The sequence below is a fragment of the Saccostrea echinata genome, unplaced genomic scaffold, assembly GCF_033153115.1.
Source record: "Saccostrea echinata isolate AGI-Se365-2 ecotype Australia unplaced genomic scaffold, CSIRO_AGI_Sech_v1 ptg000060l, whole genome shotgun sequence".
Lineage (NCBI taxonomy): Eukaryota > Metazoa > Mollusca > Bivalvia > Ostreida > Ostreidae > Saccostrea > Saccostrea echinata.
Window position 1 is genome coordinate 5,461,240 of NW_026889809.1, and position 24,350 is coordinate 5,485,589.

Sequence of the window (24,350 nt, forward strand, 5' to 3'; positions counted from 1 at the left end):
TCCGAAAAGATAAAGAGTAAAGGCATGCAAGGCGAAGACGATCCCCCGCTCTGAGAGAAGACATTTTCCAATTCTAAAAGTCAAATTCATGAAGAGTTATTTTTCAGAAATGTTTACACTTTAAGCCTCCTGTATTTCGTTGAATAAATTATTGACAAATACATGTAATATGAACGAGTTAACCACTACGCCAAAAGGTCTACTTGTCTTGTTGTTTGTCAGTGTGATTTAAATAAACGAGCTTCTTGAATCATAAATTTTAAAAGAATTTTTCGATTTTCATATAGAATGGGTCCAGACTCCATTTTTTAAAACATGAAATAGATTTTACATTTACTTTTCCGTCAATTAAATGTAAATGAAGAATGGAGACTTGACCCATTCATATTAAAAAAAAATTCTTTGTGGTTCTAATATGGCCATTTTCCACTAAATATGCTTTACTGTCAACTTTGAAAATAAATCATCAATCAATAAGTCATTCAATAAAATAATTGAATAAATGTGTTGAAGATGACATTACTGAAAACATTATTTTAAAAAAATAGAACTTTTCCCTGAAGTTTGAAAATTGACGGGTGATTGTCCTCGCCTTTTACTCCCTCTTTCTTCAAGCACATTTTTCTCATTTTTTTTTTATTGTTTTACAGTAAACATAACATTAATATAGTCGCCTGCGCGGCGCAGTTACGTCGCGGGTTCGAATTCACTGAGATCTGTCCTTCGGATGAGACCGTATAAACCGAAGTCCTATGTCGCAGTACATGTAGGTGCTGGTAGTATCTCAACATGAGTGAAATTTTCTTAATGGGACGTTAAACAAATGAACAAACAAACCATTTGCATGTTTCGGTAAAATTTTTTCATGTTTACGTATTTTTATGAAGGTGTTCTGAATTAAGAGGATTCATTACTTTTTTATAATAAAAAAAATGTACTTATGAGCTCTGTACATTTGAAATTATCATTCTTTACCTTAAAAATCCTCATTTGGATTTTCCTGTTCTTAAAGTTATAGAAGGCGTATCGGGGTATAATTTGTAGGTTAACAAAGCAAACAATCATGTTTTAAGCTGTAATTTTTAATGATAAAAATACTAAGAAAAACAGTCATGAACATAGCAGTTTCTAACATATCAGACAAAGAAAATACATTCAGATTGCCTAGAGTGACTCAAAAAAAAAAAAAACAAACAAACAAAACAAAAAACAAAACAAAAAAAAAACGGAATTTTTTATGTTCTTAGCCTCTTCTTTAAAAAAATATTAAAAATACAGGGACCGGGATAACTTTTCACATGATTTCATATTAAATTCCATAAAATAGTTTTATTTTCTACATAATACTAATAGAGTCGTAAAGTACGTTAACAAGAAAGTTTGAACTGATTATTACGTCTAGCACCAAAAGATAGTCTAAAGTAATTTACTAGATCTTGACCTTTATCCTTTTTTAATTTTCAAGCTGTGTACATCTTAAGTTAAAATTTTTGTGGATTAATATTTAAAAAAATAGTGACACACATAAAAGAATATGAAAGATTGACTTCAACTTATCTGTAAAGCACTGAAGCGACTGGTTGTCTTTTTAAATCCTATTTTGCTGCGAACACTCGATCCAGGGTTCTGCTGAAAACAAAATGATTCGAAATCTGCTGCTTTCTTTCTTTTTTACAATTTGAAAGGTTAAACAGATGTATTTAGTAAGAGTAACATTGATGAGCACGTAGTTATGAAATTTAACATGTAGAAGCATTCCAAAAATAAAGTTTTTTTGACGCATCGTCTCGACAATGGCTTGCAATGTCGTGCACCTGTTCTAAACTTTAGAACACAGACTATGTATAGTCAAACACGGTACTAGCATTTGATGAACAATACAATGGTAGTACAACGAGCCGTTTATTTTGTCAATGCAACAAACTACAGATGCTAAACATGCATTATTTTAATGTTTTTATTAACTTCCTGATCGGAATTTGATTAGTGCTGATCATCTTGAAAATTTCACTCACCAAAATTTTATAACGAAAGGAAAACATATAAAAGACCCATCAAGACAGTTCATCTTCAGTCCAGTGTCTCTCCAGAAGCTAGAAACACTTAAAAGGTATTTTATTTACATGAAGAGAAGAAAAATCTATCAAAAATACTCTTTTTTGCGTTCAGAATAATGGATATAAAAATAGAAGTATTTTTCAAATGATTTTAAACTGTAAAATTTTATTTTTAAATTCTTCGAATTTGATTTTGTAAAACATTTATGCACTTCAATGAAGTGTAATTATCTCGTAAAAAGCACGGTATAAAGATATTTTATTTCTCTTATTATTATCAAAGAAATTTGATATTCTTAATTTTTTGTAAAAAAAATTGTTAACATTTACAGAAACCATGCTTAAGGAGGTGTGTTTACTACTGTTAGTCACATACGTGGCTGCCACATATAACACTGGTAAAATTTTATCTTTTCTCTATTTTGGAAAAACTACTGATTTTACTTTTCTACATGTATATCAATTAAATGACCAACATCTTCGTCTATCACAGGTTACCCTTCTACTCCGACTGGCCCGTCCTCCATCTACCGCAACTATCCTTCTGGTGGATACAGGTATATCGTCTACATCCAGTACCTCTACTATCTGTATGTAACATACGGACCAGCCTCTGTCCAGTATCTCCAGTATTACCAATACTTGGTCAGACTGCACATCATTCCTGATGGATTTAACTTTAGCAGAGGTGGATATCCAGGATTTGGTGGTAGTGGAGCTCTTCCATTAGGTGGTGGAAGTGCTATTAGCCCTATCGGTGGCAGTCCAACTGGTGGATTCCCATTAAGCCCTGGATTTGGAGGTCTTCCGCTTGGAGGATCTGGTTCCCCACTAGGCAGTGGTATTGGAGGTATTCCTTTAGGAGGCGGCAGTCTTGGAGGTGGATTCCCACTTGGAGGTTCTGGGTTTCCTTCAGGTGGACTCCCAAGTGGTGGTGCTGGGTTCCCTATTGGTGGAGGTAGTCTCACTGGTGGTTTTCCGCTTGGGGGATCAGGTTCTCCATTAGGTGGTGGCTTTGGAGGGTTGCCTTTGGGAAGCTCCAGCCTTGGAGGAGGACTCCCGTTTGGAGGATCCGGATTGCCTAGTGGAGGATTCCCGAGCGGTGGTGCTGGCTTCCCTTTAAGCAGTGGAGGTCTAGGAGGATTCCCAATTGGCAGTGGAAGTCTTGGAGGAGGATTCCCTCTTAGTGGTTCTGGATTTCCTAGTGGAGGATTTCCAACTGGTGGTGCTGGTTTCCCCATTGGAGGTGGTAGTCTCGGAAGTGGATTCCCCATCGGGGGAACAAGTGGAGGCTTCCCTATGGGAGGATCTGGATTCCCTATTGGTGGCAGTGGTTTAGGTGGATTTCCATCTGGTGGTAGCTCTTTAAGTTTAACTAGAAGTGGTTCTAGTTTCTCATCTGGTAGTTCCGGATTCCCAAGTAGCGGATTTCCAACCGGTGGTGCTGGTTTCCCCATTGGAGGTGGTAGTCTTGGAAGTGGATTCCCTATAGGGGGAACTGGCGGAGGCTTCCTTCTTGGAGGATCTGGATTTCCTATTGGGGGCAGTGGAATCGGTGGATTCCCATCTGGTGGCAGGTCTCTAAGTCTTACTAGGAGTGGGTCTAGTTTCTCATCTGGTAGTTCTGGATTCCCAAGTGGAGGATTATCAGGTACCGGAGGTGGATTTCCAGGATCAGGACTTGGTGGATTTTCTGATTTCTCCACTTTGTCTTCCAGTTTGAGTGGTTTTGATGATCTAAATGACGGGTTTTCCGGAGGCTATGGTGGATACAAATCTGGTAAGTTTTTACTGTAAATTAAAAACTAAAAAAAATAATTACTTGATAACTTCACCTAATATCGTATCCTATGATCACTGTGATTTTTTAGGTAAATACTAGTGAGCCATTAGACTGGAGACCAAATGAAAACACGGAATTGAAGACTTGGAATGACACTGACTTGGATTTTATTTTTGTAAATATACTCGTGGTTATGGAATAAACAGATGACGCCCAAATTGTTTTTCATGATGTTTTAAGGTTAAATGAAGTACACCATTAGGAACAAATCTTAGATTTTATGTATTGACTATGCTTTAATTTAAGTATGAATTATGAGAATAATGAAGATAATCGAATGAAATATTATGTTATATTACTAGAAAAAGACGTTAATGGTAACCTAACAACAAATTTTTTATGATAAATGTGCTGACTTCAACTTTTCTATCGTCAACTTCCCTAACTTATGTAGCAATATACCCTTATCACCTGCATGTGGGGTTTATTTCTCCCAGCTGATTCGATACGCAAGATTATGCTCTATGTATGATTAATTTCTAAAACCAGGTAAATTATTAACCAACAATGATGAAACAACAGTCTCGTCTGAAGTCATCATTTTGCAAGTTCTATGGGCTACACAAAGACATTGTCAGCAAATATAATCTACTAGTATAATTAGGTCAAATGATGACTGACGTTTTTCATACAAATTGACACACTGAAATTTTTCCGTTTACCCGATCATGACAAGGAACACACGCAGGGTGTGACTGATCGACAGGGGATGCTTACACCTCCTTGGCACCTGATCCCGCCTTTGATGTTTTTGGAGGTCCGTGTGTGCTCTGCTTCCGGTTTGTATTGTTTAAATGGACTATAAATGATGTTCGTTATCTCCATATTTCATTATATTCAATGCAACTATAAGCAAGTTCAATGATGTCAACCTACAGATAAGCATCAGTCATGGCTCAAGAATTACTGATTAAACTGTTGATAAGCCCACCTGGTATCAACTGTTTACAATGATTTAAGTTTTTACTTGATTTAAGATTTCTTTTAAAAAAAGACTTCGATTTATGTGAAGTATAATAAAGCATTGTGAGGAGATTTTTACGGATCATTTATTCTAGGCTTATGGCAAAAACTGTAAAAATTCGTGGCCATAGGAACCGGTAGGGCACGTGGTTGCCCCCCCCCCCCAATTTTTCGGAAATATATTGTATACTATAGAAAACATCTCTACTTTATGCTTGAACCCCCTCAGTAATGACCTTTTTTTGCAAGGAAATTTTGCTTGGTAGTGCCCAGGGCTCTCAAACTGAAAATGTTTCACATCCAAGTGAAATTGCTTCCCACGGACCTGAAATTAGAACTTGCAAAGCTTTGTATGAATGGAAAACTAAACAGGTAACAGTATTTTACACTGGATTAAACCCTGCAACACTGTCATTATTTTATACTGATCAAACTAATGCATGCCGCATTTATGATAAACTTTAATGATTTTTATGAATCAAAACTTTGTGATAAGAATATATGAAAAAAGAAAACTGTGTGAGATATGACACAAGAGAGGTTAAGAAAAAGGCGCCAGACATCTATCTGTATTCAAAGACATTGACACTGAAATCACAAATATCAGTATATGTTTTCGTGTCTCTCAAACAACTATAAGTTTTCAAAGAATCACAGATATCACCATACGTATTCATGTCTGTCTGACCTCTATTAGTATTCATGTCTGTCTGACCTCTATTAGTATTCAAAGATCGATATCGAAACATTTAACACGATATCTTCCATTGATGTAATCATGATAATGTCTATACTTGTTGTTAATAGATCATAGTTGATACTCAGAAAATTATACTTAAGAATTCATGATAATTAATTAACTTAGAAATACATATATCAAAGCAGCAAAAAATAACTCATTCCATGAGGTTAAAAGCGTTAAATTCTGCACATTATTCTAAAAGGAGTAATACTTTGTGTGGTGAATTTAAAATTAAATGAAAGTTTTAAATGAAATTTCGCGACTAGAATTAGTCGATGAATGGTTTCACAAACATTGTGATTTAAAAGGTCATACGATGTGCAATTCAGAAAGCAGGATAAACTTTTTATGCATCAGCGGTGAAGTGATTTAATAAAAAATATTATTATTAGGCACTATTATAAGAAAACGATAAGTTTCTAAAAATTGTAAATTGCAGTTTAAATTTATCATCTTCAAAATTAAAATCATAGAACAGGACTAACATTGATGTTTATGAAATTAAATGTTAATTCTACGAAACCCCATTAAGGACCTATCAAAAATATTTTTGAATTCGATATAACGAATTGTCGAATTTGTTCTAACGAATTATATTCGTTATAAAAATTTTTTGAATTCGTAATAACGAATTAAATTTGTTATAACAGATTTATTGAATTCTTTAAAACGAATTTTAAAATTTGATAAAACAGATTAAATTCGTTTAATCGAACTCTTAAATTTGTTATAATAAATTGAATTTGTTTAAAACAAATGTTAAAATTCGTTTTAACGAATTAAAATTGATTAATCAAATTCAATAATCCAAGCTTAAAGAAATATATATATATATATATATATATATATATATATATATATATATATATATATATATATATATATATATATATAAATTCGATATAACTAATTGTCAAATTCGTTTTAACGAATTTAATTCGTTATAACAGATTAAAAAATTCGTTTCAACGAATTTAATTCATTATAACAAGTTTTAGAATTCGTTAAAACGAGTTTTATTCGTTACAACAAATTTTTGAATTTGTTTTACAAATTTGTTATAACAGATTAAATTCGTTACAACGAATTCAAAGAAATTGTTATAATGAATTAAATTCGTTATAACAAATTCGCTAATCTGTATTATCGAATTCAAAAATATTTTTGATAGGTCCTAAATGGGCTTCCGTATAATTCTGACCCTGTTTTTAAACATTTTTTTGAGGGGGGGGGGGGGGGGGCGGTAGTTAAAGGAAGGTGCGTAAATTTTCAATCTTTTTTTTTTTACTTAATCTTAATTAAGTATAAAAGCAAACAAGCCCCCTAAACATGTTGCATTTCCGTGTGATCATTTTCACATACATGTACTCTTTGAAATAGGATTGCTTTTATGTTACTATCGAGCAGAGAACGAATAATACAATATTATAAAATAAATGATATCTTTATGATAGGAACCACAAAATCAGAAATTCATGTGAAAGATTCATGTTATGTACATTTAAATGTTTGACGCATGTAAAGTAAATGATATAGTTATTTAGCATATCTCCTAAATGCGTTTACCTGATCGTTCATTGACTGCTATTTCTTTGTGGAACTCCAAATGTTTATAACATGAAATACTGGTCAAACGTTGCGTCTACAAATTAGGCCAGTTGCAATATCATAATATTACTGTAAATTTACAAACTATATTCAAATACATGAACTAAATTGTAAATATCCAAATATAAACATATATATGGTAAAAGATTCTCAATTAATACATATAACGTTAGATTTATAATTATCTTTATCAGTAAGCACAAATATAACTTTTTCCTGTTAAAAGCAATGCAAAAATTCATTTTTACCATTATTGGTCTAAATCGCAAGATTATTTACAAAGCGTATCAATTTACTTTGCTCCATTCCTTTCTTTAACTTTTGACACATTAAAATTGTTTTTGATTTTAAAGTCATAAGACTTAATTTTTGTGAATAAATCAACCGAATAGAGAGTTTTGAATAAAAGTATTTGTATGTAAAAAGTTTGCCAGAATATGTTCATACGTCACCAGAGCTGAGCCTCTCTGTTCTGTTTAAGGATATCTGTACTTATTACTTAATGATCTGGAAAAGACACATTCTGAAAATACGTATTTTTAAACATTTAGATTTGATAACCATTTAAAGTAATAATTAAAATTTCTTGTCAAAGCACAGAACCTTCCTATTTAGTCCACTGTGTGTTTACAGTTAAACAGAGTACCAATCCTTTTAAACATATTCAATATAATTCAGAATGACGCATGCCTGGTCATTGTAGCAGATGACCATAGCCGCCATGGTGAGTCTTTTACTTTTTAATGCATCAAATATGCAATTACATTTAATATAAATCATTTTTTTCATTTTATATATATATATATATATATATATATATATATATATATATATATATATATATATATATATATATATATATATATATATATATATATATATATATATATATATATATATATATATATATTAAATAGTATTCATAAAAAAATATATATATATTTTGTCTTTGAATATTTTTTTCATTGAATGAATGCAGATTGAATAAGAATGTGCTTTCAGAAAAAGTATGGGGAATTGTGAAGTACTGTGTAATAAAGTTTTTTATTTTTAGAAAATAACTGTCACAGGTATATCGATAAGAAAGAAAAATTAAAAAGAAAAAAAAAAGAATCAGTGTAAACATTATATATTGACTGCTACGTCACTGTGCTTACAGAGCCAAAAATGCACATAACATTTAAAATAAATATAACAAATGAAACATGAATGTTTTTCACAAGGTTTTAGAGAGACGATGTTACTTTACAATTTACCTAAGATGTATTCCAACATTAAAAAAAGAACTATGCTGGTGAAACTTTAATTAAATACACTGTACCTTAAATTTTAAATACTCTTTACTATTTACCGTCAAAATTTCCCTCAATCAACATTTATTTAAAATTTTAAGCGGACGATTGTGTCATTTGCGAACAAACAACTTTTTTAAATATTAGAAAATAAATAAATCCACGAATGGTGAGAGATATCAAAAGTATTTTGTTAATGTTATTGTTGAAATCTAAGTAACAAACCTTGTACATTTACTTAAATAAAAACGAAAACACTAATAGTTTGCCTAGACTTTCTTCTGGATTTGTATGTATGGCAGTCAGGGGGACTGCCTTCAACTGAAAGGAGACTGTGCTTTTAGTAATTCTGTTTATCCCAGTTCAATGGCTTTGGGATCAAATGTTTGTAACAGTTTCATAATAAGAAATATAGGTCTAGCTCTCGCAAAATATAAAATACACAGAATCACACATATCGTAAAAAGATTGCATAATAGTTATTGTAAAATAAAACTTATTTAATCTATTCCATTTAATCGATATAATTTTAATAATTAAAAATCTCGCGAGTCTAAAGCAATGAAGAATCATTCAGATATCCACGATTTCAATGGTAGTTTTCTGAATACTGAGACAAATTGGAATCATCTCTCTGCGAACAAAATCAAAAAGTCAAGGATTCAAAGTATTGTCGTAAATATTAATCCAGAGGACCATGACCTTCAATCTTTCATTGCAAACACATTGTATGTGTATATGTACATTTCCCTCGCTCATTGCGAACAATCTTTCATTAATCGATATACAATGAAAAATGTAAGCATCCCTTTGTTATTTTCAAATTAGAAATAGTCCAATTATTAAGTACAATGATATTTCTCACTGTAAGATCTAGAATTCAGATATATGTAGTTGGAGTGGAAAATAAGATTACTGTTATCTACAGGTATTAACAAGATGTATTTGTGAAACACTGATACCCCCGTTATGGCAACTTATAGCGAAGGCTAAAATTTCTCAAATGCAAATCAAATATGTTGGTACCCAAAGTAAGGTCTTGTCTCTAGAAATATGCCAGTGAAATATGAAAGCCCCCGCAGCAACCATTGAATAGATACGGAGAAAGTTAAAGTTTTTCAAAAGTAAGTCAAACATCAAGGCAAGTCAAATGGTCAAAATTAATGGTGCCCCAGAAGAGGCCTTCTCAAAAGAAATATACACGTGAAATATGAAAGCCCTAGAACAACGTTCAAAAGTAATGGCCAAGGTTAAAATTTTTCAAAAGTAGGTCAAACTCCAAGGTCAAGGTCAAAGGGTCAAAGTTGTTGGTATCCAAAGGAAGGTTTTGTCACAAGAATTACATGTGTGAAGTATGAAAGCCATATATCCAACTAATCAAAAGTTATTGTCAATGTTAAAGTTTTTCAAAAGTAGGTCAAACTCCTAGGTGAGGGTCAAAGTAAGGTCTTGTCAAAAGGATTACACATGTGAAGAATGAAAGCCATAGCACCAATTGGTCAAAAGTTATGGCCAAGGTTAAAGTTAAAATTTTGCAAAACTGGGTCCAACTCCAAGGTCAAAAGGTCAAATATGATGGTACCCAAAAAAAGGTCTAGTTAAAAGAAATACACATTTGAAATATGAAAGAAATAGCTCCAACAAATCAAAAGTTATGGGTAATGTTAAAGTTTTTGCAGAAAAACAGACAGACAGACGGACGGACAAGGCAAAAATTATATACCCTTTTTCTTCAATTCATCCTCGATTACGGGGGCATAATTAATGAAAGTCTCAAAGATGCAAGATGGAAATATCACTAAGTCATGGTGTCAATTAGTTTAATTTGATCGTCGCATTTTAGTAACAAGGTCAGGTCAAGGTTATTATCTTTTCCATTGTTATCAAGAACTAAACATTACTGTTGCTAGATATCCAATGCCTACTTCTATTTCAAAAAAGATGAAATGTTTCATTTTTCGCATAAAAAGATAATACCACATAAAGTCCATCAGATGTTATCAACAAGAATATCAACAGCCTCGTTTAATGTTATCATTTTGTAAGTTCTATGGTCGATACAATGACCTTGTCAGCAAATACAATCTATCATTAAGTCATTTGCTGACGGCGTTTTTCATACGAATTGTTAGATCATTATTTACACACTGAATTATCGATGGATTATTCTGTTATTTACCGATCATGACAAGGAGCACACGGCGGGTGTAACCAGTCGGCAGGGGATGCTCACTCCTTCATGGCACCTGATCCCACCTATAATGTTTTTTTAGGTCCGTGTTTATTCTGCTCCCGATTTGTATTGTTTTGATGGACTTCGAGCTTGAATACTGTTTGTTATCTCCATATTTCATTACCAAGCTGAGGCAGATAATTAATTGAAAATAAATATTTTATAATCCGAATTTCCTCTTTTTACCTTCATTTTTGGGAATGTTATTAAACTGTATATGCTATGTGTACATGTATTGAAAATTTTCTCATTTTTATATATGGTAAAGTAGTAATATAAAGAAGCAAAATGATACAAATACAAATAAATTGACTATTAGATAAGACAGAAAAAGTTTAAGCTGATTCTCACTATTCAAAATCTGTTTTAAGTACATGTTGTTACTTTTCAAAAGCTAAGGACTAAAACATTGTAATTTGTTTAGAAAATTATATTTATTTTACATATTCTAAAACAAGTCTCCAATCATTAATTTCATTAACGTCAGAAAATCTTTGAATTCCCAAACAACTTTATATAAAAGGCATTTCAGCAAATATACTTTAAACTTTTCATTTAGTCAGAAACCAGATAAGAATAATTCCTTACAATAGTTGCAGAAAAATATAGATCGCCAGAGTTCACAAGTCGAGAAAAGATGGTAATAATTTCTTATTTAAAGTGTCCATTAGGGCATCTAAATCATATTCATTATTTTTAATGCTTCATTCCCATCATACGTTTTAGTGAATGCTGGTACCCTACGTTTTATTCACTTTATTCAGACGTCAAATCGTCACTGGATCTTCCAAATAAATATTCTTCAAAGGAGGAGTCATAGGCTTTTCTGGACAGCTAAGTGAGTTCCAAATATCCTCGTTGGACCAAGACATGGTTCCCATCAGAAAGAACATCAGATAAGAAATTATGAAAGGTCGCTATGGAAGGCTACGAGAAAAGGAAAACGCATCCTAAATAAGCTAAGCGTGAAATCAAAAATACCCTCAACAGCGCGTATGAAACATTGATGGTGGAAATAAAGACAATGACGATGCTGCAGCATGTGTCGTATGATTATTCTGGTACTTAATTAATCAGCAAAGACCAAAGAAAGATAAAATATACCCTGTAATTAGACACAGAAACCCCGTAGGAAGTTTTTGCTAACTATCTTTAGGAGATCTATCAACAATCAATTTGACGAAATTTTCTGCAGAACTACACAACATGAATATGAACAAATGAAAGCATTCATCGCAAATGGCATCGTACCAGGAGGCCCTATATTGAGTTCTGAAGTCTGAGAAACCGTCTCATCGCTAAAAAAAAAAACACAGAAAACCCCAGTAGTAGACTTCATTCAAGCAGAGCATATTAAAACCGTTGGAAGCAAGCAGCACAATTATTTGCAATATATTCAATGCTGTTTTAGAGCTTAAATACGTACCGTAATAGTGTGGAGAATATCACTGTAACTATGCATAAAGGTGACAACAAACAAAAACAGCCCTCATAGTTATAGAACGATATGTGAACTGTTATGTAAAATTTTCAAGGTGTTTGAAAAAATAAATATCCACGATCGAAAACAATCATTTATTCTTTGTAATTAACATTTTCCCAATGTTCAACAGGATGGCTACCAAAAAAGTTTAAGTTGCACTACAGCATCATTTGCATTGCAAGAAAATATATACTACAATATAGAAAGCAAAAACAATGTATATACTGCTTTTTTTGGACAGTCTATTGAAAGTTTCGACTCCTTGTAGAGAAAGGGTTAGATGGTTAAGTTGTATAAATTAGGGATCAACTGTAAATTATGGTCCATCATAGAAGTTTGTCGTATAGATACACATAGTGCTATTATTAATGGATATGTGTCAAAGGTTTTGTGTAGAACAAGGAGTACAACAAGGGGGAGGGGCAGTTATCAGGTTTTTTGTATTCTGTTTTTATAAATGACCTGCTAAGCTTTGTTTGACACCTGCAGGTCTTCAGATGTTACTTAGTGTTACCTATGAATATTCTTGTAAATGGCGTTTCTCTTTTAGTGCAGAAAAATCAAATATTCTAATATTTAGATATATTGCAAAAAAATATTGCATGTTGGTGACAAAATCATACCAGAATCGAGTTAGTCTTTACCAAACACTACCCGTACCTTTGAAAAAGAAAGGAAATCCTACTTTGGAATAAATGTAAATATGCTCAAATAACCCCAGAATGTTAGTAAATATTTTATAAGAAAATTGTCTTGCCTTCAGTATTATTCAGTTGTGAATTATGGAAAAAATTGAAAACAAAAGACTAACTGGAATATTTTGAATAGATTTCAATATTTTATTGTAAAAGACATAAAAAAAATTCCAAATATCAACTAGGTCGGCTATTTGCGAACGTATGCTCGGAATAAAACCAATACAGACTGAAATTGGCAAAAAAAAAAACTTTATTTCTTTGGAGAGTTTTGCTGCATTGATTGTGATCACCTTTCGAAACCAGTTTTTACCATACAGATGTTCAAATACTTTAACTACAACCAAACATCAAAATTCGTATTCATTATTCGGAAATACTCCTTAAGAAGATTCCTTCACACTAACATAGCTAATGCCAGTTTCCACCCAAATATATTTTGAAGAACATTGTATAACAAGTGTTTGGGTTAGGGTTAGGAGTAGGGTACAGGATAAAAACAAAAATGAACATGGATTTAAGTGAACATTTAGGTCAATGGGGATTAAAGGATTAGGTGAAAGTAAAAGTCAGGGATAGGGGTTAGGGTTAGGAGTTGTAAAACAAGCCATTAAATTCCTACTACAATTCTTCATGGAAAGATTTAAGTCATTCTGATCCAGATTTCGATGACTTCAAGTTACTTCATACAACTGTACATAAGGTCTCACTATGGACATAATTACTCTCAACAAAAGAAATGCAAGTAGAGTACATTGCAAACATGTGGACTCTAGTATCGAAGAAAGATACGTATCAGTTCATTATACGTTCGAATCCGTTTACAAAAAGTTTTCAGCATGTCATAGCGTCTTGTTCCGTTACTTCCAATGAAATAGGTGAATTTTTGTGTGAATTATCAATTGAATACAAAATTGTTTATATAGATTTTATCACTTTAGGCGAGAAAACTTTTTACTTATTTGTTCTCAGATTGTCCTCGATTAAGTGTTAAGCAAAGAGAAGTTCATGTTAAGTGTTTTTCATTGGTAGTTTTTAGTATAGCCACTTTCCCCGACATGATATGTTTATGATAAACACATGCTAAGATGATTGATGTTATAAAACTAAACATGACATGAAGGAGTGAACTGCTTGTATTTCTCTGCAAGTCTCATCTTCCTTTTCAATGTTTTTCTTCATATTTGGAATTGAAAACATGACATGAACATTCAAAATGTCATTAATTTACAAATCCTTCAAACTCTTGATTTAAATATTCTTGATTGATTATATAAAAGATCTCACAATTTCCCACTACTCAGTTGAACTATATAGCAGCATGTACAATAAATCTGGCTTTTAAGCAAATCTTTATTGGTAATTCTTGTTAACAAAACTCATTATTATATTAAGTTAGTAATTACATACTAAATTTATCATATAAGAACATAATGAAACAAATGATATTGTAAATGCTATCTTGTGATCTACTGAACATAAGGAGCTGTAACTGGGAAGAAAGCCCAAGTATTTCTTTACGTGGTTATAAGGACCTTAAGCTTAAAAAAATTGAAATAAAAAAAAAAAGCTTCAAGATTTGAATGAACAGTTACCACTAGAATAGTAAGAACATACCCTAACAAAATACTTTAGTAAACAAAAGTTTACTATAGTTAGCTATGATATCCTTATATAGTTTTAACTGTACTAAATCAAAGTATTTTCCAACGAAATTCAAATTGTTAATTTTCATTTTCTCATTCATATTCTTTCACGCTTACGTCTGATATTTAAAGGAAATATAAAATGTGTATTCCCATTGAGTTTCCAAAATTTACATAATTGGTATGGATTTTTTTCGAATAAACTTTTGGGGTAAAGTTTCATAGTTAATTAATGTATTCCACCCGTAACAGCCTTGAGCTCAGATTCAATAAAATTGAATGAACAACAGATATGTAAGGATATATATGGATTGTATACTCAATATATTTAGAAATAAATTCAATATTTTACTATTAGAATGTAAGAATAGAATGTGTCCTAATGAATGACCTTAACCTGTTCTTGAAGAGTTATCTCCTTGGAGTTGAATCAAGAAGCTACTTCGCAGTAGCTAAGTACTTTGTTACTACCTTGAAAATACGGATATATATTTAATTTATAATAAATATATTATAATATACCGTATAAAAACTAATGAAAATGAAATCAAATCCGTAAAATGTATACAAAACTTGAGTGCGTTTTTAGATGAAAACCTAAATTTCAAAGAACATGTAAACAGGAAATGTCGTACAACAATGTTAAATTATCTAAGGATTAAATGTGTTCGAAAATATTGAACAAAGGAACCTACGGAAATTTTGGTTTTATCATTAGTTATTTAATATTTAGACCATTGCAATGTTATTTTTTTTAGTACAGCACAATGCGAAATTCAGAATATATGTGCCAAGTTTGTATTAAATAGGAGAGAATTTGACAGTTCGAAAGGAGCTCTCTTTGATCTCAACTGGCTAGTTATAAAATCTAAGATATCAGTGAAAATTCTGACATTTATGTATAACTGTTCAGTGGGCCAAGCACGAGAATATTTAACTTAACTTTTGCCAAAACAAACTTCAAATAAAAAATTGCATAAAAGAAAAACTTTCAGTTTTAGTACCAGCGGACCAAATTTGTGGACACTTTTGCATATTAAGCAATCAAAATCTATTGATGATTTCAAAAACAACTTAAAAACTTACTTCTTTAGAGACTTTCATGCTTTATTTTAATAATGACTCTACAATGTACATTTGTATACGTATATATCATATATAAATATCTTACAGTTTTATTGCCATTGAATACGTTTATGTAAAAATAGGCATTTAAACATAAAATCAGTTTCAGTAATTTCTGTGAAAAAAAAAATAAAAAAAATAATTTCAAAATTAAGGATTTTCTCCCTCATGCATAGCTGTGATCCTTCAACGTAATTGGCTCCAGTCTTTGGCACCCCCTTTTTTCAGCTCTTTCAAGTTTTTTTTTATTATTTGAATTTTACGGATTTTCAACGTTTCGGCATGAGCATCACTGAAGAGACATAATTTGTCGCATCTGGTGCATCAAAATTGGTACCGTATAAGACTTACATCCATTTTAATAAATCCGGAAATCTGGAAAAATATCATTTTCAAGCTTTATTCTAATCCTAATGATTAAAGGCATCTATCCACCATAGCATTTATTGATATTCCTAGTATTTATATTTTTATTTTTAAAGAATTTGTTTATCCTATAGATTTCAACGTATTCTTCTTTGATTAATTACTACTTACTAAATTACTTTAAAAAAATATTTTGGTAATACTCTTCTTCCCCAAAATACTTTAAATTAATACGGCTATATTTTATATGTAACGGATTCTTAATGATAGACAATGAAGTCCTATTAGGGGAACAAATCTAAGTATTAGTAGTAGCTAACTATAATATCTATGAGATCTATCTATAATGCATCGTAGTTAAGTATAATATCTATAGTTAACTATAGTAATTCTTTGTTTGGGATCTATACAATCTATATTCTAAGACGAATTCACGTTGTTTTTTAATATACAATTCACTTATTTTGTCTCGATATTAAACTTAATTTATGGTAACCGGCTATAGAAATATATGATACGTAAAAAAAGAGAGATGTGGACCTTAATGCTCACTTTAAAAAATGCATGTCTGTCTCTTTCTATCCCTTTATGTAACCTGTATTAAGGACAACATACTGTCTATATGTTTGAAAAATTGTAGTCTTTTTTTATTTGGATGTCAGCATATTTCTGTTTAATTCTTAGATCCCTTTTCTGCTCCTTCAACCCAACCCTCAGGTTAAGGGTGAGGATCACGAGAAAGGTGGTCGTGATGACATCGATCCAATTGAAAAAAGATGTTATTTTTATTTTGTTTATTCATATGTAAACTTTTAACTTAAACTGTGGTCCCATTTCTAAGATTATGATTTAGATAGATTAAAATCTGCCCAACGTGAAAGTAGATTTATCTTAATAAAACTTCTCTCTTGTATCAAGGAGACTGTAAAACATTTTCTTTAATTTGAGGTACACAGAAATTATCTGCAATGTTTTCTTTTCAACACACTCTAGCAAACATGTCTGGAAAAAAATACATATATGCAATTAAATTAAGATTTCTTTTCAACAGAAGAAGGTGGCGGTCTTAGGATTAATAGTCATCATATTTAGAGGTACACAATCATTTCTTTTTTCTAAAAGATTAATGTCTGAAATCACCAAGTAAGAGAGTACTACCTAATGATCCTTAAATATGAATTCCGTTCATGAGGAGGTATTTGTACATAAAAATTTTATACATTTTCAATTCAGTCGTACAACCATATAAACGAGTATGCTACTTCACCAACTGGGCACAATACAGAACTGCTCCTATGACCTTCAAAGCGGATGATGTGGATCCTTTCCTCTGCACTCATATCATGTACGCTTTCGGTAAAGTCGTGGGCAACACAATCGATGCTTATGAGTGGAACGACAAGGGCACCGGTGGTAAGTAACACGTCACCTAGGCCATTGTAGGTAGAATATAGATCATTTTCGGTAACGTGTCAGGTATTCAAGCTCTCGAGGCGACAAAAAAAACACTGATGCCTTGCTTGGATTCGTTTGTACTCACATGTTGGACTATTCTCAATGCAGGCCAATACGAGAAGATAATGAACCTGCGATCCGTGAACCCAGACCTCAAGATCCTGCTGGCCATAGGTGGATGGACTCACGGCACCGCGCCCTTCACTGCCGTGGTAGATGACCCCAATGACATGGCAGCTTTTGCAAACAACGCCTTGGCCTACTTAAAAACTTACGGATTCGACGGTCTGGATCTGGACTGGGAGTATCCGGGTGGTAATGGAAGCCCTCCAGAGGACAAACAGCGTTTCACGTCTTTTGTGCAGGTCAGTATAACAAAAACTTCCGTTCCAGGGCAGCTGTATCAAGTCCACAGATCTTGCCACAAGGCTCCCACTATGTCTGTCTTCTCTTTCAGAAACTTCGCCAAGTGTTTGACGCTGATGGTGTAGCCAACAACCGCGCGCCTCTGTTACTGACGGCAGCTGTTGCAGCTGGCAAAAGTACAATCGACAAAGCCTATGAAATTGACCTCATCTCCAAGTAAGTTGCATTCTGGCTGTGCCGGGTGCCTGATTTGCCAAGTGCACTCATGAGTTATTTTATTTCTTCTTCTGTATTTCAGAGAGCTAGATTTCATCAACCTAATGAGCTACGATCTTCATGGAAGCTGGGAAGCAACCACCGGACATCACAGTGCGCTATTTGGCCGTGCCGGTGAAGTTGGAACTGCTGCATATATGAATGTGGTAGGTTTGTCAGTTCGGGTATGATTTCCTCGCTAATAGATCTTTTGAATGTACTTGCCTCGCATCTTTCATTCATTATTTGCGCAGGATTACGCGGTGAACTACTGGATTAATCTCGGTGCACCTCCAGAAAAACTGGTTTTGGGAATGGGTTTGTATGGCAGATCCTTCACCCTCTCTAGTTCAAGTAATACAGGAGTAGGAGCGCCCGCCGTAGGAGCAGGAGCGGCTGGAACGTATACTGGAGAAGCAGGGTTGTTGGCCTATTACGAGGCATGTAACGTTTTCCAGTCATTTCAATTAAGAAGTCACTTTTGCTGATCTAACAATTTGAACTCGAATGATTATAGCATTCGAAAAAAAAAAGAAGAGTACTCATCATTTTTACTAAGATCGGATCAAATGTTGCAGGTGTGTTATAATTTGAAATACAATGGTTGGACAAGACAGTGGCACGGTGAGCACAAGGTACCGTATGCGTATCACGGTACCCAGTGGATTGGATATGACGACACAGAGAGTTTCCAAGTAAAGGTAAGCTTAAAGGGGAGAAGTGTCTAGGCCTAAGCTCCGATACAGTTACACAGCTTGCAATCCCACTGATGAATCTGGTCTGTCTAGACTATAATTTTCACTCGTTCTCTCGTTGAAAGGTTGACTACATCAAGTCCAAAGGACTGGGTGGCGGTATGGTTTGGTCTCTTGATCAAGACGATTTCAGCAACAGCTGTGGCGATGGGGCGTATCCTCTGATGAACTTATTGCGAAGTGAGCTGTCTGGATCACCTGTAGCTTCCACTCCTTTGCCACCATCATTGCATTCCTCCTCTCAAACTGTGCCATCCTCCTCCACTAGATTACCTACCACCATTCCCAGCACTGCAGTGTCGGGATACAAACGAGTATGTTACTTCACCAACTGGGCACAATACAGAACTGCTCCTATGACCTTCAAAGCGGATGATGTGGATCCTTTCCTCTGCACTCATATCATGTACGCTTTCGGTAAAGTCGTGGGCAACACAATCGATGCTTATGAGTGGAACGACAAGGGCACCGGTGGTAAGTAACACGTCACCTAGGCCATTGTAGGTAGAATATAGATCATTTTTGGTAACGTGTCAGGTATTCAAGCTCTCGAGGCGACAAAAAAAACACTGGTGCCTTGCTTGGATTCGTTTGTACTCACATGTTGGACTATTCTCAATGCAGGCCAATACGAGAAGATAATGAACCTGCGATCCGTGAACCCAGACCTCAAGATCCTGCTGGCCATAGGTGGATGGACTCACGGCACCGCGCCCTTCACTGCCGTGGTAGATGACCCCAATGACATGGCAGCTTTTGCAAACAACGCCTTGGCCTACTTAAAAACTTACGGATTCGACGGTCTGGATCTGGACTGGGAGTATCCGGGTGGTAATGGAAGCCCTCCAGAGGACAAACAGCGTTTCACGTCTTTTGTGCAGGTCAGTATAACAAAAACTTCCGTTCCAGGGCAGCTGTATCAAGTCCACAGATCTTGCCACAAGGCTCCCACTATGTCTGTCTTCTCTTTCAGAAACTTCGCCAAGTGTTTGACGCTGATGGTGTAGCCAACAACCGCGCGCCTCTGTTACTGACGGCAGCTGTTGCAGCTGGCAAAAGTACAATCGACAAAGCCTATGAAATTGACCTCATCTCCAAGTAAGTTGCATTCTGGCTGTGCCGGGTGCCTGATTTGCCAAGTGCACTCATGAGTTATTTTATTTCTTCTTCTGTATTTCAGAGAGCTAGATTTCATCAACCTAATGAGCTACGATCTTCATGGAAGCTGGGAAGCAACCACCGGACATCACAGTGCGCTATTTGGCCGTGCCGGTGAAGTTGGAACTGCTGCATATATGAATGTGGTAGGTTTGTCAGTTCGGGTATGATTTCCTCGCTAATAGATCTTTTGAATGTACTTGCCTTGCATCTTTCATTCATTATTTGCGCAGGATTACGCGGTGAACTACTGGATTAATCTCGGTGCACCTCCAGAAAAACTGGTTTTGGGAATGGGTTTGTATGGCAGATCCTTCACCCTCTCTAGTTCCAGTAATACAGGAGTAGGAGCGCCCGCCGTAGGAGCAGGAGCGGCTGGAACGTATACTGGAGAAGCAGGGTTGTTGGCCTATTACGAGGCATGTAACGTTTTCCAGTCATTTCAATTAAGAAGTCACTTTTGCTGATCTAACAATTTGAACTCGAATGATTATAGCATTCGAAAAAAAAAAGAAGAGTACTCATCATTTTTACTAAGATCGGATCAAATGTTGCAGGTGTGTTATAATTTGAAATACAATGGTTGGACAAGACAGTGGCACGGTGAGCACAAGGTACCGTATGCGTATCACGGTACCCAGTGGATTGGATATGACGACACAGAGAGTTTCCAAGTAAAGGTAAGCTTAAAGGGGAGAAGTGTCTAGGCCTAAGCTCCGATACAGTTACACAGCTTGCAATCCCACTGATGAATCTGGTCTGTCTAGACTATAATTTTCACTCGTCCTCTCGTTGATAGGTTGACTACATCAAGTCCAAAGGACTGGGTGGCGGTATGGTTTGGTCTCTTGATCAAGACGATTTCAGCAACAGCTGTGGCGATGGGGCGTATCCTCTGATGAACTTATTGCGAAGTGAGCTGTCTGGATCACCTGTAGCTTCCACTCCTTTGCCACCATCATTGCATTCCTCCTCTCAAACTGTGCCATCCTCCTCCACTAGATTACCTACCACCATTCCCAGCACTGCAGTGTCGGGATACAAACGAGTATGTTACTTCACCAACTGGGCACAATACAGAACTGCTCCTATGACCTTCAAAGCGGATGATGTGGATCCTTTCCTCTGCACTCATATCATGTACGCTTTCGGTAAAGTCGTGGGCAACACAATCGATGCTTATGAGTGGAACGACAAGGGCACCGGTGGTAAGTAACACGTCACCTAGGCCATTGTAGGTAGAATATAGATCATTTTCGGTAACGTGTCAGGTATTCAAGCTCTCGAGGCGACAAAAAAAACACTGGTGCCTTGCTTGGATTCGTTTGTACTCACATGTTGGACTATTCTCAATGCAGGCCAATACGAGAAGATAATGAACCTGCGATCCGTGAACCCAGACCTCAAGATCCTGCTGGCCATAGGTGGATGGACTCACGGCACCGCGCCCTTCACTGCCGTGGTAGATGACCCCAATGACATGGCAGCTTTTGCAAACAACGCCTTGGCCTACTTAAAAACTTACGGATTCGACGGTCTGGATCTGGACTGGGAGTATCCGGGTGGTAATGGAAGCCCTCCAGAGGACAAACAGCGTTTCACGTCTTTTGTGCAGGTCAGTATAACAAAAACTTCCGTTCCAGGGCAGCTGTATCAAGTCCACAGATCTTGCCACAAGGCTCCCACTATGTCTGTCTTCTCTTTCAGAAACTTCGCCAAGTGTTTGACGCTGATGGTGTAGCCAACAACCGCGCGCCTCTGTTACTGACGGCAGCTGTTGCAGCTGGCAAAAGTACAATCGACAAAGCCTATGAAATTGACCTCATCTCCAAGTAAGTTGCATTCTGGCTGTGCCGGGTGCCTGATTTGCCAAGTGCACTCATGAGTTATTTTATTTCTTCTTCTGTATTTCAGAGAGCTAGATTTCATCAACCTAATGAGCTACGATCTTCATGGAAGCTGGGAAGCAACCACCGGACATCACAGTGCGCTATTTGGCCGTGCCGGTGAAGTTGGAACTGCTGCATATATGAATGTGGTAGGTTTGTCAGTTCGGGTATGATTTCCTCGCTAATAGATCTTTTGAATGTACTTGCCTCGCATCTTTCATTCATTATTTGCGCAGGATTACGCGGTGAACTACTGGATTAATCTCGGTGCACCTCCAGAAAAACTGGTTTTGGGAATGGGTTTGTATGGCAGATCCTTCACCCTCTCTAGTTCCAGTAATACAGGAGTAGGAGCGCCCGCCGTAGGAGCAGGAGCGGCTGGAACGTATACTGGAGAAGCAGGGTTGTTGGCCTATTACGAGGCATGTAACGTTTTCCAGTCATTTCAATTAAGAAGTCACTTTTGCTGATCTAACAATTTGAACTCGAATGATTATAGCATTCGAAAAAAAAAAGAAGAGTACTCATCATTTTTACTAAGATCGGATCAAATGTTGCAGGTGTGTTATAATTTGAAATACAATGGTTGGACAAGACAGTGGCACGGTGAGCACAAGGTACCGTATGCGTATCACGGTACCCAGTGGATTGGATATGACGACACAGAGAGTTTCCAAGTAAAGGTAAGCTTAAAGGGGAGAAGTGTCTAGGCCTAAGCTCCGATACAGTTACACAGCTTGCAATCCCACTGATGAATCTGGTCTGTCTAGACTATAATTTTCACTCGTCCTCTCGTTGATAGGTTGACTACATCAAGTCCAAAGGACTGGGTGGCGGTATGGTTTGGTCTCTTGATCAAGACGATTTCAGCAACAGCTGTGGCGATGGGGCGTATCCTCTGATGAACTTATTGCGAAGTGAGCTGTCTGGATCACCTGTAGCTTCCACTCCTTTGCCACCATCATTGCATTCCTCCTCTCAAACTGTGCCATCCTCCTCCACTAGATTACCTACCACCATTCCCAGCACTGCAGTGTCGGGATACAAACGAGTATGTTACTTCACCAACTGGGCACAATACAGAACTGCTCCTATGACCTTCAAAGCGGATGATGTGGATCCTTTCCTCTGCACTCATATCATGTACGCTTTCGGTAAAGTCGTGGGCAACACAATCGATGCTTATGAGTGGAACGACAAGGGCACCGGTGGTAAGTAACACGTCACCTAGGCCATTGTAGGTAGAATATAGATCATTTTCGGTAACGTGTCAGGTATTCAAGCTCTCGAGGCGACAAAAAAAACACTGGTGCCTTGCTTGGATTCGTTTGTACTCACATGTTGGACTATTCTCAATGCAGGCCAATACGAGAAGATAATGAACCTGCGATCCGTGAACCCAGACCTCAAGATCCTGCTGGCCATAGGTGGATGGACTCACGGCACCGCGCCCTTCACTGCCGTGGTAGATGACCCCAATGACATGGCAGCTTTTGCAAACAACGCCTTGGCCTACTTAAAAACTTACGGATTCGACGGTCTGGATCTGGACTGGGAGTATCCGGGTGGTAATGGAAGCCCTCCAGAGGACAAACAGCGTTTCACGTCTTTTGTGCAGGTCAGTATAACAAAAACTTCCGTTCCAGGGCAGCTGTATCAAGTCCACAGATCTTGCCACAAGGCTCCCACTATGTCTGTCTTCTCTTTCAGAAACTTCGCCAAGTGTTTGACGCTGATGGTGTAGCCAACAACCGCGCGCCTCTGTTACTGACGGCAGCTGTTGCAGCTGGCAAAAGTACAATCGACAAAGCCTATGAAATTGACCTCATCTCCAAGTAAGTTGCATTCTGGCTGTGCCGGGTGCCTGATTTGCCAAGTGCACTCATGAGTTATTTTATTTCTTCTTCTGTATTTCAGAGAGCTAGATTTCATCAACCTAATGAGCTACGATCTTCATGGAAGCTGGGAAGCAACCACCGGACATCACAGTGCGCTATTTGGCCGTGCCGGTGAAGTTGGAACTGCTGCATATATGAATGTGGTAGGTTTGTCAGTTCGGGTATGATTTCCTCGCTAATAGATCTTTTGAATGTACTTGCCTCGCATCTTTCATTCATTATTTGCGCAGGATTACGCGGTGAACTACTGGATTAATCTCGGTGCACCTCCAGAAAAACTGGTTTTGGGAATGGGTTTGTATGGCAGATCCTTCACCCTCTCTAGTTCAAGTAATACAGGAGTAGGAGCGCCCGCCGTAGGAGCAGGAGCGGCTGGAACGTATACTGGAGAAGCAGGGTTGTTGGCCTATTACGAGGCATGTAACGTTTTCCAGTCATTTCAATTAAGAAGTCACTTTTGCTGATCTAACAATTTGAACTCGAATGATTATAGCATTCGAAAAAAAAAAGAAGAGTACTCA

At 35.9% G+C, this 24,350-nt stretch overlaps 4 protein-coding genes across 4 annotated transcripts; all 4 read left to right on the forward strand.

Annotated features, from left to right (window-relative positions):
• Nucleotides 1–2,388: 2,388 nt before the first annotated feature.
• LOC133174986 (uncharacterized) lies at nucleotides 2,389–4,058 on the forward strand. Its single transcript, XM_061310077.1, has 3 exons — nucleotides 2,389–2,455; nucleotides 2,551–3,837; nucleotides 3,929–4,058. The coding sequence occupies exons 1-3, from the start codon at nucleotides 2,395–2,397 to the stop codon at nucleotides 3,937–3,939; spliced, it is 1,359 nt and encodes a 452-aa protein (XP_061166061.1). The 5' UTR covers nucleotides 2,389–2,394; the 3' UTR covers nucleotides 3,940–4,058.
• Nucleotides 4,059–11,762: 7,704 nt separating this feature from the next.
• LOC133174967 (chitotriosidase-1-like) lies at nucleotides 11,763–18,617 on the forward strand. Its single transcript, XM_061310058.1, has 6 exons — nucleotides 11,763–11,799; nucleotides 17,287–17,466; nucleotides 17,617–17,873; nucleotides 17,966–18,090; nucleotides 18,173–18,296; nucleotides 18,384–18,617. Exons 1-6 carry the CDS (start codon nucleotides 11,763–11,765, stop codon nucleotides 18,615–18,617), a joined length of 957 nt encoding a protein of 318 aa, XP_061166042.1.
• Nucleotides 18,618–18,770: 153 nt separating this feature from the next.
• On the forward strand, nucleotides 18,771–22,401 carry LOC133174968 (probable chitinase 10). Its single transcript, XM_061310059.1, has 12 exons — nucleotides 18,771–18,830; nucleotides 18,950–19,358; nucleotides 19,509–19,765; nucleotides 19,858–19,982; nucleotides 20,065–20,188; nucleotides 20,276–20,470; nucleotides 20,600–20,722; nucleotides 20,842–21,250; nucleotides 21,401–21,657; nucleotides 21,750–21,874; nucleotides 21,957–22,080; nucleotides 22,168–22,401. The coding sequence occupies exons 2-12, from the start codon at nucleotides 18,986–18,988 to the stop codon at nucleotides 22,399–22,401; spliced, it is 2,346 nt and encodes a 781-aa protein (XP_061166043.1). The 5' UTR covers nucleotides 18,771–18,830; nucleotides 18,950–18,985.
• An 81-nt stretch (nucleotides 22,402–22,482) lies between these two features.
• LOC133174969 (chitotriosidase-1-like) lies at nucleotides 22,483–24,293 on the forward strand. Its single transcript, XM_061310061.1, has 6 exons — nucleotides 22,483–22,614; nucleotides 22,734–23,142; nucleotides 23,293–23,549; nucleotides 23,642–23,766; nucleotides 23,849–23,972; nucleotides 24,060–24,293. The coding sequence occupies exons 1-6, from the start codon at nucleotides 22,483–22,485 to the stop codon at nucleotides 24,291–24,293; spliced, it is 1,281 nt and encodes a 426-aa protein (XP_061166045.1).
• Nucleotides 24,294–24,350: the final 57 nt, after the last annotated feature.

What these genes read in the sequence shown, in the direction of transcription:
- LOC133174986 (XM_061310077.1), top strand. Translation starts at nt 2,395, where the DNA reads ATGCTTAAGGAGGTGTGTTTACTACTGTTAGTCACATACGTGGCTGCC. An exon ending in GGCTGCCACATATAACACTG is followed by an intron (nt 2,456 to 2,550) that starts GTAAAATTTTAT and finishes CGTCTATCACAG; the next exon opens with GTTACCCTTCTACTCCGACT.
- LOC133174967 (XM_061310058.1), top strand. Translation starts at nt 11,763, where the DNA reads ATGACGATGCTGCAGCATGTGTCGTATGATTATTCTG. An exon ending in GTTTCACGTCTTTTGTGCAG is followed by an intron (nt 17,874 to 17,965) that starts GTCAGTATAACA and finishes CTTCTCTTTCAG; the next exon opens with AAACTTCGCCAAGTGTTTGA. An exon ending in CTGCTGCATATATGAATGTG is followed by an intron (nt 18,297 to 18,383) that starts GTAGGTTTGTCA and finishes TTATTTGCGCAG; the next exon opens with GATTACGCGGTGAACTACTG.
- LOC133174968 (XM_061310059.1), top strand. Translation starts at nt 18,986, where the DNA reads ATGGTTTGGTCTCTTGATCAAGACGATTTCAGCAACAGCTGTGGCGAT. An exon ending in GAAATTGACCTCATCTCCAA is followed by an intron (nt 19,983 to 20,064) that starts GTAAGTTGCATT and finishes TCTGTATTTCAG; the next exon opens with AGAGCTAGATTTCATCAACC. An exon ending in CCTATTACGAGGCATGTAAC is followed by an intron (nt 20,471 to 20,599) that starts GTTTTCCAGTCA and finishes CAAATGTTGCAG; the next exon opens with GTGTGTTATAATTTGAAATA.
- LOC133174969 (XM_061310061.1), top strand. Translation starts at nt 22,483, where the DNA reads ATGTTGCAGGTGTGTTATAATTTGAAATACAATGGTTGGACAAGACAG. An exon ending in GTTTCACGTCTTTTGTGCAG is followed by an intron (nt 23,550 to 23,641) that starts GTCAGTATAACA and finishes CTTCTCTTTCAG; the next exon opens with AAACTTCGCCAAGTGTTTGA. An exon ending in CTGCTGCATATATGAATGTG is followed by an intron (nt 23,973 to 24,059) that starts GTAGGTTTGTCA and finishes TTATTTGCGCAG; the next exon opens with GATTACGCGGTGAACTACTG.